The 14,925-nt window shown below is 30.7% G+C and overlaps 1 protein-coding gene across 1 annotated transcript; it reads left to right on the forward strand.

Annotated features, from left to right (window-relative positions):
- Positions 1-592: 592 nt before the first annotated feature.
- LOC125877703 (uncharacterized) lies at positions 593-1,942 on the forward strand. The gene has a single exon (XM_049558930.1). It carries the CDS (start codon positions 593-595, stop codon positions 1,940-1,942), a length of 1,350 nt encoding a protein of 449 aa, XP_049414887.1.
- The last annotated feature ends 12,983 nt before the right edge of the window (positions 1,943-14,925 follow it).

Here is a 14,925-nt window from a genome sequence, read left to right on the forward strand (position 1 = left end):
AAATCTTTGTTCTTTAGTGTTTTTCTGAATTTATGTTCAAAATTTCAAGTGATCTGGAGTTGCAGAGAAAATTTTATCATTAAAGGATGTGGAAGTTTCGAAACGTTGAAGAAATTTCAAGTGGGTCTTATTGAGTTAGGTTGAATTCAAGTTCAAAAGATATTGAGTTTTGGTATCTTGCTTGAAGGGAAGCTTGTTAGAGAAATAGTCTGTTACATAGAGTCCTATTAGCATATAGAGTCAAGTTATTTCAGCTTTGTCCTAGTCTTTAGGAGAGTAGTTTATCATGGCTTTACTTCCTATTTTTTAGGAGTTAGTGGTTCCAATTTTTTGCTTCAAACGTTATGTATTTGTCTTATAAAATCTGCAGTTGCAGAGCACTAAAAAAAGCAGCAAAGTAGTTCCCTTTCTTCTCAACGTTTCGACTCATTTTCTTTGTTTTTGTTTACTATCTGTTTCATTATCCTGCTTTTGTTTACAGTGGTATCAGAGTCAGCGTGAGATTCTGCAGTAATACGAAAGAAGCAGTGATTCTAGAGTGAAAAGAAAATAGCAGCAACTAAACTTTGTTTTCCTCTTTTCGTTTTAACTCATGGCATCAAATAGTACTTTCGTACAAGCAGCGATTCCGCGCTTTGATGGTCATTATGACCATTGGAGCATGCTAATGGAGAATTTCTTACGGTCAAATGAGTATTGGCCAATTGTCGAGGACGGGATCAACACTCCGGCGAAAGGCGAAACTTTGACGAATGCTCAAAAGGCAGAATTGGAAGCAAAAAAGTTGAAAGATCTGAAAGCGAAGAACTATCTCTTTCAGGCTATCGATCGTCCCATCCTAGAAACTATTCTTTGCAAAGAAACTTCTAAGGATATTTGGGATTCTATGAAGAAAAAATATCAAGGCACTACCAGAGTAAAGCGTGCACAGCTTCAAGCCTTGAGAAGGGATTTTGAGACCTTACAGAGGAAGAAAGGAGAGTCTGTAATGAGTTATTGTGCTAGAGCAATGGAGATCAGGAACAAAATGCGATTCTATGGCGAGAAGATGAATGATGTCATAATTGTTGAGAAGATACTACGCTCTTTGACGCCGAAGTATGATTATGTCGTTTGCTCCATTGAAGAGTCAAAAGATATAGATGAGTTGTCGCTTGACGAATTGCAAAGTTCCTTACTAGTGCATGAACAAAAGATGAATCACAATTCAACTTCTGAAGAGCAGGCCCTGAAAGCTTCTACTTCTATTCCTTCCAATTATAGAGGAAAAGGTAGAGGTAGAGGAAGAGGAAAAGGGAGAGGAGACCATGGAAACAAAGATGGAGGCAGAAATTTTAAGGTCAATGATGACTACGACAAAGGCCAAGGAAAGAATTTTGACAAATCAAAGGTAGAATGTTATCGATGTCATAAAGTTGGTCATTATCAATTCGAATGTTATACTAGGTTACCTAATGAGAAGGACGAGAAGTCAAATTTTGTTGAAAGTAAGGAAACTGAGACCTTGTTGATGGCAACACAAGCACATGAAGAACCTTTGCAAGATGTTTGGTATCTGGACACAGGTTGCAGTAATCACATGAGTGGGAGTAAGTCTTGCTTTTCTTATTTAAATGAAGGCTTTCGTTCTAAAGTTAGTTTTGGTGATTGTTTTACTGTGGATGCAATGGGAAAATGTGATATTAAAATTAAAGCCAAGAATGATTTTGAAGAAATAATATCAAATGTGTTATATGTTCTCGCTCTAAAAAGCAATTTATTGAGTGTTGGACAGTTGCAAGAGAAAGGGTATTTTATTCTCATTGGAAAAGGTGTTTGTGAGATTTCTAGTCCTACTAGAGGAGCTATTGTTGTTGTGAAAATGAATTCAAACAGGTTATTTCTCTTGAACATTGAGAGTATTAAATCATGTCTGAAGGCGGAAGTGAAAGATTCTTCCTGATTGTGGCATTTTAGGTATGGTCACTTAAGTTTTGGTGGATTAAAAACTCTCCAACAGAAAAATATAGTAGTAGGAATTCCAAAAATTCTCATCCCCTCCCAAGTTTGTGAAGAATGTGTTGTTGGCAAACAACATCGTTCTCAATTTCCAAAAGGAAAGTCGTAGAGAGCAAAAACTATTTTGGAACTGGTGCATTCAGCTATTTGTGGCCTAATTCGACTGATTTCTAATGGAGATAAAAGGTATTTCATTACCTTTACAGATGATTACTCTCGAAAAACTTTGGTGTATTTTTTGCAGGAAAAATCAAAAGCTTTTGGAGTGTTTAAAACCTTCAAAGCTCATGTAGAAAATGAAATTGGAAAGTCCATAAAGACTCTTCGAACTGATCGTGGTGGCGAGTATTGCTCAAAAGTCTTTAATGATTTTTGTGAATCTAATGAAATTCGAAGAGAGCTTACCACTGCTTATACACCATAACAAAATGGTGTATCGGAGAGAAAGAATAGAACCATTCTCAATATGGTACGAAGGTTGCTAGCAAGAGGAAGAATGAAAAAGACCTTCTGGCCGAAAGCGATAAATTAAAGTGTTCATGTATTGAATAGAAGTCCAACGTTTGTTGTTCAAAACTTGACGCCGGAGGAGGCTTGGAGTGAAAGAAAACCATCTGTAGATCATTTTCAAACTTTTGGTTGCATTGCATATGCACATATTTCAGACGAGAAAATGAAGAAGCTTGATGACAAAAGCGAAAAGTGTATCTTTGTGGGTGTTAGTGAAGCATCTAAGGCGTATAAATTATTTAATCCATGGACGAAGAAAATCTTAATCAGTAGAGATGTCATTTTTTATGAAGAAAGTACTTCGGACTGGAGTATGCAGCAATCTACTCCATTTGTATTTGATATTGGAGTCGAAGAAGCAGTTGCAATGCTTGAAACTGCAGAGAACTCAGCTCCTGCAGCGGCTGAAATTCCATTAGCTCCTGCTGAAATTTCAACAACTGCTGAATCTTTACTAGCAGCTCTAGAAGAAACTGATGCAGCAACTCAATTTCTTCGTCGTGTTCGTAGAAAGTCCGCATGAATAGTGGATTATGAGGTAAAAGGAATTAATATTGTTAATAATGATGCAATTACTCATTTTGCATTATTTTCAGACTGCGACCCAACAAGTTTTGAGAGTGCTATCAGAGAAGAAAAATGGAGAAAAGCGATGGATGCTGAAATAGAAGCTATTGAAAAGAACGATACTTGGGAGCTTGTTGATCTTCCAAGGAAGCAAAAACCCATTGGTGTCAAATAGGTCTATAAGACGAAACTAAAAGAAAATGGTGAAATTGATGAGTATAAGGCACAGTTGGTGGCTAAGGGATATAAGCAGGAGTACGGTGTGGACTACGCTGAAGTTTTTGCTCCAGTTGCAAGGCACGATACTATCAAAATGCTAATTGTGTTAGCGCCACAAAATTTGTGGCATGTATTTCAATTAGATGTCAAATCAGCTTTCTTACATGGATACTTGGAGGAAGAGGTATTTATCGAACAACCTCCTGGTTATGTTAAGATTGGTAATGAGCACAGGGTTTATCAATTAAAAAAAAGCTCTTTTATGGACTAAAACAAGCTCCACGAGATTGGTATAGCCGCATTAAGGCATATTATCTGAAAATGGGTTTTCAAAAGTGTCCATATGAGTAAACGTTTTTTGTGAAAATTGGGGAGAACGGAAAAATGCTCATTACTTGCTTATATGTTGACGATTTTATATTCACGGAGAATGGTAGTGTCATGTTTGATGAATTCAAGAAGTGTATGATGAATGAACTCGAGATGTCCGATCTTTGTAAGATACATTATTTTCTTGGTTTAGAAGTGGTGCAATCTGATGAAAGAATATTTGTTTCTCAAAAGAAGTATGTGCGAGAAATTTAAATAGGTTTGAGATGCAGAATTGCAATCCAGCCAACATTCCAGTTGAGTTTGGTTTGAAACTTAACAAAGCTGGGAGCGGAAAGAAGGTGGATAGCACATTTTACAAGCAAATTATCGATAGTTTAATGTATCTAACTGCTACAAGACCAGACATCATGTATGTTGTTAGTCTTGCAAGTAGATATATGGAGTGCCCGACTGAAATGCATCTCCTAGCTGCGAAGAGAATTCTGCGTTACCTACAAGGAACCAAAGATTTTGGAATTTTCTACATGAAAGAAGAAAAGTCAGATTTGGTTGGCTTTACTGATAGTGATTATGCTGGAGATCAAGATGATAGAAAGAGTACTTCGGGTTATGTGTTTATGCTAGGTGCAAGGGTTGTGTCGTGGTCCTCTAAAAACCAAACAATTATCACATTATCAAGTACAGAAGCTGAATTTATTGCTGCTACATCTTGTGCTTGTCAAGCTATTTGGCTTAGGAGAATCCTTGAAGAGCTACAGTTCAAGACAATAAGAGCCACTATAATATTTTGCGACAACAATTCAGCCATCAAGTTGTCAAAGAATCCTGTGAACCATGGAAGAAGCAAACACATTGATGTGAAGTATTATTTCCTGCGAGATGTCAATAATGAAAGAACAATAGAGTTGCAGTACTACCGAAGTGAAGATCAGTTGGCCGACATTTTTACCAAACCTCTGAGATTTCTCCCTTTTCAAAATTTGAGGAGGTCAATGGGTATCGGCACTATGGAAGATTTCAAGAAGCTGAAGTTAAACTGAAGCTTACATGCTTTCAGTTTAAGGGAGGGTGTTAGAAAAATAGTTCGTTACATAGAATCCTATTAGCAAATAAGGTCAAGTTATTTCAGCTTTGTCCTAGTCTTTAGGGAGTAGTTTATCATGGCTTTACTTCCTATTTTTTAGGAGTTAGTGGTTCCAGTTTTTTTAGCTTCAAACGTTATGTATTTGTTATATAAAATCTGCAGTTGTAGAGCACAAAACAAGCAGCAAAGTAGTTCCCTTTCTTCTCAACATTTCGACTCGTTTTTTCTGCTTTTGTTTACTATATGTTTCATTATCTTACTTTTGTTTACAATTTGTACATATTTCACAATTTTTAAAATATAATACATAATTTAAATCAGCTCCACCTTTGGCTTCATAAAAATATCTTAAAATTTTATAATATTATTATTAAACTTAAATGTATATCTCTAATTCCAGCAAATGACTTCCGTTGACCAAATTTAATACGATTAATCCTTGTCTATTTATTGCTTTGGTAAAATAAACCCATACGTACTATCAAAAATTACATTAAGTCATGTCAAGTGTCAACTCTCACCAACCCATTTATCTAAAAATTATCAAACATCATACCATAAGTCTTCCTTAAAATATCTTCAAATAATTGGTACATAAGTTCAAATATGAAGTATCAAAGCCGTACTAATAAAGTACAAAATTAACCAACCAATCGACATGAACCTACAAGGTTTAATTCTATTTTTAACCTATATACGCATAAACATTATAATTTAGTGGTAAAAAACATAAAAACCAATAGACTCCACTTGTACAAAAATAGTGAGATTAGTCGTACATAATACATTTGACTATTTTAACTTATAAGCGCTTTGATATTTATCGTACACAAGACGATATTACTTGTTGTAAGTTGATTTGATCAAGGTATGAATGCTTAATTAGCCAGAATCTTTAGGGGGGTGATTATAGCAACTCAATGGTACTATTATGAGTGATAAGAGTGTTTGGTCTGACTTATTAGGACTCTTAATCTGCATTTCCAATTACTTAATTAGAACTATAGTCCTTTTTAAAAAAAATGGAAATGAAATAGTAAAAATAAAAAATAAATAAAGTGTAGATATAGAAGGTTTATGAGTTTGGAAGAAATAGTCATTGCAGTAATCAACTGTCAACCTAACCCAACCAAGTTGAATTTGATATATAAAAATTGAAAGACATTAATTTCAAACAAGACAAGATATGGCATCCATTTAACAGCTACCACGTTGGACCATGTTTGAGTACGACTTCCATATATATATTAAAAAAAATAAAAAATTGGGGATGTGATAACTATATTTTCAATTATAATAATAAATTCTGTGTAATTTTATAAGTAGCCAGCTTAAGAAGGAAAATATGTATGTAATTTTATATGTTCTAATATTTATAGGATAGCAATGTTATTTCTGCTTGACACTCGACATAAGATCAGCAATGTGAATGTGCTTACATAGATAGAGTTATGCCATAGCTTCATTTTATTATTCTAATTTTCCATTTTCCAACTCTATACGTCATATGTGTGTTTAGTACTGATTGGTTGTTTTTTCCTAATCTTAATTTGTCTAAACTAAGAAGTTGACCATGAGATTAGATTTTTAACCTAGAACTTATATATCTAAGTATTTATTCTATCCGTTTCTCAATCTATGTGAATCCATTTGAGTGAATACAAAGTTTAAGAATAAATGAAGAATTTGTGTTCGTAAATAACATGTCATAAACATATATTAGAATATTACTCTTTTATATGACTTTCGTGGATTGAGATATAAGTACAACGGATGATTTGATTAATCAATTCGTTTGTTTTATCATTGTATAACACAAATTTCCTTTATATATATATATGTGTGTGTCTTTTCATGATCTCCGATAGTCTTTTATATATAAAAAATAATATAGTAGTAGTTGGTTTTAGGCTTTTGTGTGTTCAAGAAGTTAGTTTAAATGCTTAATAATAGCCTTCATCCAACTCTTAATTTGTGACAGGTAATTATAAATACATGTATAAATTATAATATATCTAGGGGGAATTAAGAATACATATATACACTGAAATATAAGCATAGATCTTAAAATTAATAAAATTAAGTTGCATGTTGATATACTGAATACACACGTCGTAAAAAAAACAAGAAATTATAAGAGAGAAAATGCATAGATGTGTTGAGATTAAAGATATTGCATGTGGATATATTGCAACTTTTTGTTTATCCATTTACTTTTTAACATTAATAATAATTTTGAGTAGAGAGGAAAACGTGGTTGATGATAATAAAAAGATTTCATTGGATCTAAAGACGTGCAGGAAAGTCACATCACATACACACTCTCATTCTTCAAGATTCATGAATTCAACATCTAACTCATAAAATGCCCAACTACAAATTTATACTATGTCGGTTTCAATTTGTTTATTCTGTTTTAATTTGGTATATAATTTAAGAAAGTCAAAAAAAAAACTTTAAGATTTTGTAATCTTAAATTAAAAATATATCAAAATGTCTTTTAATTTAGTGTTATCAATTGTCAAGTATGTTACATGGAATATTGAAACTAAAGAGTTGTCAAAAAAAAAAGAGTTATTCTTTTTTCAACGGGCTAAAAAGGAAAATAGAACAAACAAATGAAACAAAAAGAGTATAAATAAGTGTTTCACCATGTTTCATTATGAAATTTGAAAAAAAAAATATTAAAAAATGGAGTTGTGTTTGATCATGCATTTAAATTGAAGCTATTTTAGACTTTTTATGAGTAATTTAAAGTGAAAATACATTTTAAAATTCTTGAATATTCTAAATTCAACTTCAGCTTGAATACCAAAATTTTATGATCAAGCGTTTTTTTCTAAAGTTCAACTTCAAAAAAAAAAAAAACTATAGTCAAACACTCTTTAAATAAATTAAAAATGAAAGGGAGGGTAGATTGGTAACTTCACATTAAGCAGAGAGGTGGCGTATAAACGTCAACCAGATTTTAAAAAATCAGGTCATTAATGGTACATAGAAGAATGCTACAAAACAGTAGAATGTTTTGACGCAATATGTCCCTCTATCATATAATATATGATTTTATTAAAGCAACAAAAGCAGAAAAAATAATTTTAAAAGGGGAATTAGAAAAATGTCATCACTGTTTCATAAAGAGGAGACCAAAATTAGAGCCAACGCCCAAATTCCGCCGCATACCCTTAAATGTCGTAACGCGGATTCTTGCACTATCCCATTTATAAATTAATCGCTTCGTCTCGTATTAATTAACTTATATTGATCGATATGAATATATTAATATAGGAGTAGAATAAAATGAAACGAATGTGATAGCTTTTTTACTTCGGATTGATCCGCTATGGGTAAGAAATACTGGGTGGAAGATAAAAATTATATGTTTTATAATAAGGTGAAAAAGCAATTTGTAGTTGGGTTTAAGTTGATTATGTGAAATTCATTAATTAAGTTAATTTACTAAACGTGCAAATCGAATTAAATTGAACATGTTAGTTTTATTAGTTTTAGTTGTAAGTTATAACGGTTGCTCTGATTTTATTTTGCTTTAATAGTTCTATCATTGGATATGAGTTTGAATTATATAATTTTCTTTATACTATCAAATTATCTATCAGATTTTCTATAGGTAATTATTTTATTTATATATCATTTAGTTTTAAAACTAAAAAGGAAAAAGGGAAAAAGAATGATATAATCATTGATCATTGTAAGCAAAGATGCTCCCATTTTGTGATCCAAGAAACATGCTATCAACACATGCAAGCACGTGCAATGGAGTGGGGTTTGTGTTCAATATTTGTATTAGAGACTGACTAAATTAGGATTCGTACAGACGTGCAGTGCAACTTATTTCTAGGGACGACACTCTCAATATGATATTTTTTCAAGAAACTCAAAATCGAGACTCTCTAATTAAGAGTCAAGTCTAAAGGGATCTCGACCATTCCACATTAGACCGGGAATTTTACGACTCTATTTTCTCTTTTTCTTTCCTTACTGCTTTTCTTTTCTAATAATATAGAAATACAATGTTTCTAATTCCACTCCATAGATCTCCATTTTCCCTCCTCCTAAGTACTATTGAATTTTTTTGTCTAAATTGTTTTGGAGATTTAAATTATACACGCTGGCAATATATAAATAGTGTTGCTATTTTCTCTTGCAGGTTACCTATAATCTTTAATTTCTAGGTTACCTACTCGGACACGCAACAGAACTAATTTTTAATTATTTGATTTATAAAAAAAAAAACATTCAATTTTGAGTGTTTAATTTTTAAGACTTTTTAATTTTATAATATTCATTCTATATCTGTTTAATAATGTTTCTATTAAATTGAACAACTATGAAATTAATATTTGGGCTTCCCCAATTGATTGTTGCATTTGGGATCAAATTAGGCCTTTTAACTTCACCTAACACCCTCTAAGCTTTACGTTGGGTCCAAATGACCACGTACAACCTGTCCAGTTGGACGGTGTGAGCTATGATCCATTGAATAGTCCATCTTGACCCGGTTATTTTTACCCAATCAAAATTGGCAAATTATAGAAATCACACTTTTAAGGTAAAATTATAATTTATCCCTTAAAAGTTTATAATTACAGAAATCCCTCAAACGGATACAATAATATAAGCGCCGATACATTAATCTGATGCGCGAGATACATTAATCGTTAAGTAAGATACATTACATTTTATACATAATACACTAATCTGATGTACATTTTATACATGATACACTAATCTGATGCGCAAAAATGAGGGATTTTAGAGATTTGTAAAACTATAGGGGATAATGGTAATAAGTAAACTAAAAGGTGGGATTTCTCTAATTTTTCCATCAAAATTTGAATGGGTTAATAACCCGCTCTTTTGACAATTTGGCCAATTTTGACTTGATACATTTCTCCAAATCGATCAATTGCCACCTCTAGTGGAAAAAATAAAGCCCATTGTGGTTGCTTAAATTTGGAGAATATTACTCCTTTTCTTTTATCTGCCTGTTGATATTACCCAAAAAACTCGTTAATTTCATATTGACCCCGCTATTTGATAATTTGATCTATTTTGACCTGCCACATTTCAATCCAAACCACGCAATTGCCACCTCTAATAGTAATAATAAAGCCCATCATGGTTGCTTAAATTTAGAGAACACTCTTTTTCTTGTATCTTGTTGTTGGTATTACCCAAGAAACTGGTTAATTTCATTTACACCTTGAGTACTTTTTACAAGTATAAATGATAAAGGCCACATAAAACTTTTATGATATAGTTTTAAACTTAAGAATATTATAAGAATTTCAATTCTACTTTCTTAAACTTTGAAAAGGACGACATATAATCTTAAGACTTTGCATATTGACCACAAAATATTCCTAATAGGTACACCTATTAGAAAAATCAATATTCTACAAATTATAAAAAAGAGAAAACCAAAATAAGTGTGATATTATAAACTATTAGAGAGATTTTATTTTTTCGAAGTAAACCTTATATATGTAGATTAAATGTGTATAATTCAAATCATGAATTCATTTCTGATTTTGATCAAGGGGTTGTGATGGAATTTATTTTTTAAAAAAAGTTATATGCTATCTCAAAACCTAAGATCTCCATCATTTGATAAAGACAATTTTTTTCCTTTCACGTAATAAAGAGTTTGTGTTTTATTAATCTTCCAAAGAACTAGTAAGTAGATTCACATGAAAGAAGGATTGATGTGATTTATACATGATATCTAACTCAACAAAATTATTAGTACTTGTTTTAGATGTTACATCTTACATCGTTATCTTGTGGTTGCTATAACTCCACCTATATACATATTTTGCCTTCTTTTAAAGGCACGCCGAAAAACCTATTCTTTTATATATAAAAAATTGTTTGAGTTTCTTTTCTTGTTGAATCTTTGTTATTTTTACTCTTAATTTATTTTTAAAAAAAACTTGTTTAATGACGAGGAATACGTCAAAAAATATTTTAAAACTAAAATAACCCAAAAAGTCATATATTAGAAATTTTTAACTTAAGAGACATACGCTATAAGTCCATCCAAACAGACTCGTTAGAATATTTATTTAAGTGTTGGTCGGAACATAAACTTAGTGGGGTCTAAACTGTACTATATCTCAGAGGGCCCAAATTAGTGATGCAAAGTGAGAACACATGGTGTTAATTGGAGTTACCGTCTTTTTTTCTTTTTCTTTTTTTTCCCATGTGTTACATGTTCATTTCCCCCTAATTGCAATATATAAGTCTTAAACAAAACAAAAAAATAAAATAAAAAAAATTGTTTCACAACGAATATAAATTACATGGTCCTAGATCGAAATAATAATATTAGCATTTTATAATATTTTTAAAGGCGTACTTACATCACTTTCATATTCTTTTATGGACTAACAATTATTAATTCTCCAAATATCTTATTCATCAAGCCTCCATTATAATAGTACCATATTTTATCGCCATTTTTGTTTAGCTTTTCACATGTGTTTGTGTTTGGTAGTTTGATTAATCTGAATTCCCCTGGAATAAAAACATTTTCTATTAGGATTGTTTGTATTTTTATAATTCAAATTTGAAATTTCTGAATAAGAATATAAAAAATTATCCATTCTACTTTTTAATAATGTAACAACATTTACTTATAAAATATAGTCTATGGATTGTCTTCAAGTGCATGAACCTAGGTAGGTAAACAGTCAACGTGAACTTTTCCTGGCTTTTATTCTTAGCTTATGTGCTATGGATAAATGTTAAGTATCGTTCACCACCAACGTAGGTTGTGGTGCACTGGTGGGAGTGTTTCACCCTTAACCAGAGGTCTTGAGTTCGAGCATTGGGTATGGAGAAAATTTTGTTGGGAGCGCCACCCCCGAATGGGCCTGCAGTGCCCGATCAGATTTAGTCGAAGCTCCAATGTAGGCTCCAGACAAAGTATCGTTTACCTTTAATTTTAAGATTGTGAATTTCAGTTATCAAGAAAATAAAAAAAATTGGAGCTTTGGAGGGGTTAGTTGAAAACTATATAATGTATACAGGTAAACATGATTTTCTTTTGCAATTTGCATATACATAAGTTTTTAAATTTCCTTGTCATGTTTTTTTTTTTCTAAGTCCACTTATTTAAATACTTGACCCGCCAATATCCTAGCTTGAAATCAAACTTATAATATATAATTAACCTAAAAATATTTTTCTTCTGGTAATGAGATACACCAAGTTATATACGTGCAACCCTACATATATAATTCATTATAGAATTTATCTAATACACTATAATTTTCTAACTAAGGAAGTTTAATTAATGATCATCGACATACGTGATGACATGAACATTCGTGATAAATGTTATAAACCTTTTTATTTGCACGTGTAAAATTATGAACGTAGGTCACTTTCCCTATTCCAAAATCTTGATTGAAAAAATTGTAATTTATGGTGACTTTTGGAGCTTCATTTTCCTACTATAATATCCAAGAGTGACCATTCGTAGCTTTATTTAGATGGATAAGGACATGTAGACGTGTAAAGGTTAGACTAGAATTTTGTGGTGATAAATAATTCAATTCGAAATTGTCCAATTCCACATGACTCGTGTATAGTTAATTCATCTTCAATCCGTCCATTTAATTTGAAGGAAAATTCATAAATATGAGTTGATATAATTTTAATAAGCAATTCTTTTTTGACGACTCATGATATATGAACAAGTTGAATTTTGATTCGTTTTTATTTAACCTATTTTTAGTCAGCCTAAATCGTTTTTCATGAACTTTCCTAACTTACAACAATTAATTGAAATGATAAATAGAAAAATAACTTAGAAAAGCCCATAAGTTCCTAGCTATGACTATGAGGTCTCATTCCCACCTTTATAGCTCAGAAGAGAATTCTGAAAAAGATCCAACTATTTAGTTGATGTTAGGGGTATTTTGATGGCTGGTGAGTTACGTAGATATTAAATTTAGCGTACGTAATATTATATTTAGTAGTTGATTAGGAGGTAAGTTATTATGTATAAAATTAATACGATGTTTGATTTTCAATTTAGAAATTTGCATGATTAATGCATATATAAATTATGAAGAAATCTATAGAGTATTATTTTATGTAAAATAGAAGGTAGAATATTTGAATAATTAAATTCTAAATAATTTATATTAAATTCTAAATAATTTATACTTATATAAAATAATACATAAATTCAATTATATAAATCCATATGTAACTTTAACCAGTTATTAAACGACCCATAAATACATAGTATTTCCATATTGTACTATGAAAATCATTGAATTTCTTTTATTATTGTATAATTAGAAAATACTCTAAAGTTCACAAATACTTGAATAGTTATTCTAGAAAAGTTTATTAATATTTTATTCTGTGATAAAGGGTTTTAATTGTGGGAATCCAGAAAAATATTATATTTGATAAACATTAGGAAGAATGACATGTATTTGGTCATAATCAGTAAAAATGCAGATTAAAGAAAAAGAGGAATAAAAGGGAAAAAGTTGCCTAAGAATTAGATCATTTGGCTGGTTGCTAGTGTAACTTGGAAAGAGAATCAGATTTCTTTTTTGGTTTCTCATTCGATAAATTTATTTTTTTAGCTCCGATTAAATGCGTGCACTGCAAAATTTATTTGAATTTTTATATATTCAAATTCAAACTTGATAACTCTGATTAAGGGTGGAATAGTCTCATCCCGCAATATTTATTATTTATATTGAGGTTTAGAATTTAATTAAACTTAAATTCACGTTAAGAAAATTCAAATCAAAGGTAAAATCTTTTCTAACAAAGACAATTTTATATTTAAGACTCGAACTCTAGACTCATTATTAAAAATAAAAGACTTTTGATTAATAATAAAACATCTTTTTGAGTATAAAAAATCTTTATCACTATCCAATCATGAGATTTCATTTCCCCAAACTCCTAAAAGGGTCTTATATTGGATACACATGACAAAAGTGTTTTTAGACGATAAAGGAAATTCGTCTTGACTATCCTTTAAATGTGCTACGATAAAATTTTATTTTAGTATAATAGATTGTAAATCACATATGAAATACAAACGGTACTAATTTAGTGTTGTGCAAGACAATTAATCGTGCAAATGCTATCAAATTCATGACTCGAACACATCTATGAAGTGGCAATGACAGAAAGTTAATCATTTCTTTTTCATTATTTTAAGGAGGAATCGAAATCACAAATCCCATCTATCATCTTATTCCTTTTTTTCTAGTGGAAATCATCATTCACTAACCAAAATAAATCCACTAATTCCTCAATTATTATTAATTTGTTTTTAAGGTTAATTAATTAATCATCCTTTAATTATTTTTCCACAAGTACATGCACTTTAACTTATTTTTTAAACGCGTTAGATGAAATGCATTGGATGATTACTCAACAACTCCTTATTTATTTTTTGTTTTAATTTAATTCTTTTCTTTTTAGAGGAAATTAATGAAACGAGAATATCATTAATTAGATACACTATTCTATGTGATACACATACTTTCTGTTAATTAAATTTAATACACCACTACAATTAAATTCTATCTAAAATTATAAAATACTCAAATACCAACCTTGAATTTACTCGTTTCTCTCGAAATAAATTTATCATATTCATGTATTCGATGTTACTATCTGACTAGATTGAAGCATTTAAAGGTCTTGGTCATTTCTTTCTATGTGATTTTAGTTTTTTTTTTTTAAAAAAAAAAAACAATTTTTACTTGCTATAATTTTATACTTATGGACCGATGCATCTATATACAGTTCATTTTAAACTAGATTTTCACATTAAATTTTCAATATGTGCTATTTGCACTTTTTGACAAATATAATTATTTCCAATCTTATCTTAGTCTGATTGATCACACATTGATATTCAATAAACGCAAATAACAACCAAATCACCCTTCAAACTTACTTGGTAATGCATAGAGAATATTCAAAATTTCAACACCCTAGTTGGTCTTGTTTTTCCTTACGAATTAAGAGACAAAGTCTCTTGTAAAAAGGATTTTTTTTTTCATTTCCCTCCATTTTCAAATTTGTCATTTGAAATCTTCCATCATTGCCATTTCATACAGTATCTAAAACCCAACAAAGGCATCTACGGCGCAAGAAATTTCAACATTATAGAATTGTTTGGATATAATATTTTTTCGACATAATAC

The sequence above is a fragment of the Solanum stenotomum genome, chromosome 9 (assembly GCF_019186545.1).
Source record: "Solanum stenotomum isolate F172 chromosome 9, ASM1918654v1, whole genome shotgun sequence".
In the NCBI taxonomy this organism is placed as follows: domain Eukaryota; kingdom Viridiplantae; phylum Streptophyta; class Magnoliopsida; order Solanales; family Solanaceae; genus Solanum; species Solanum stenotomum.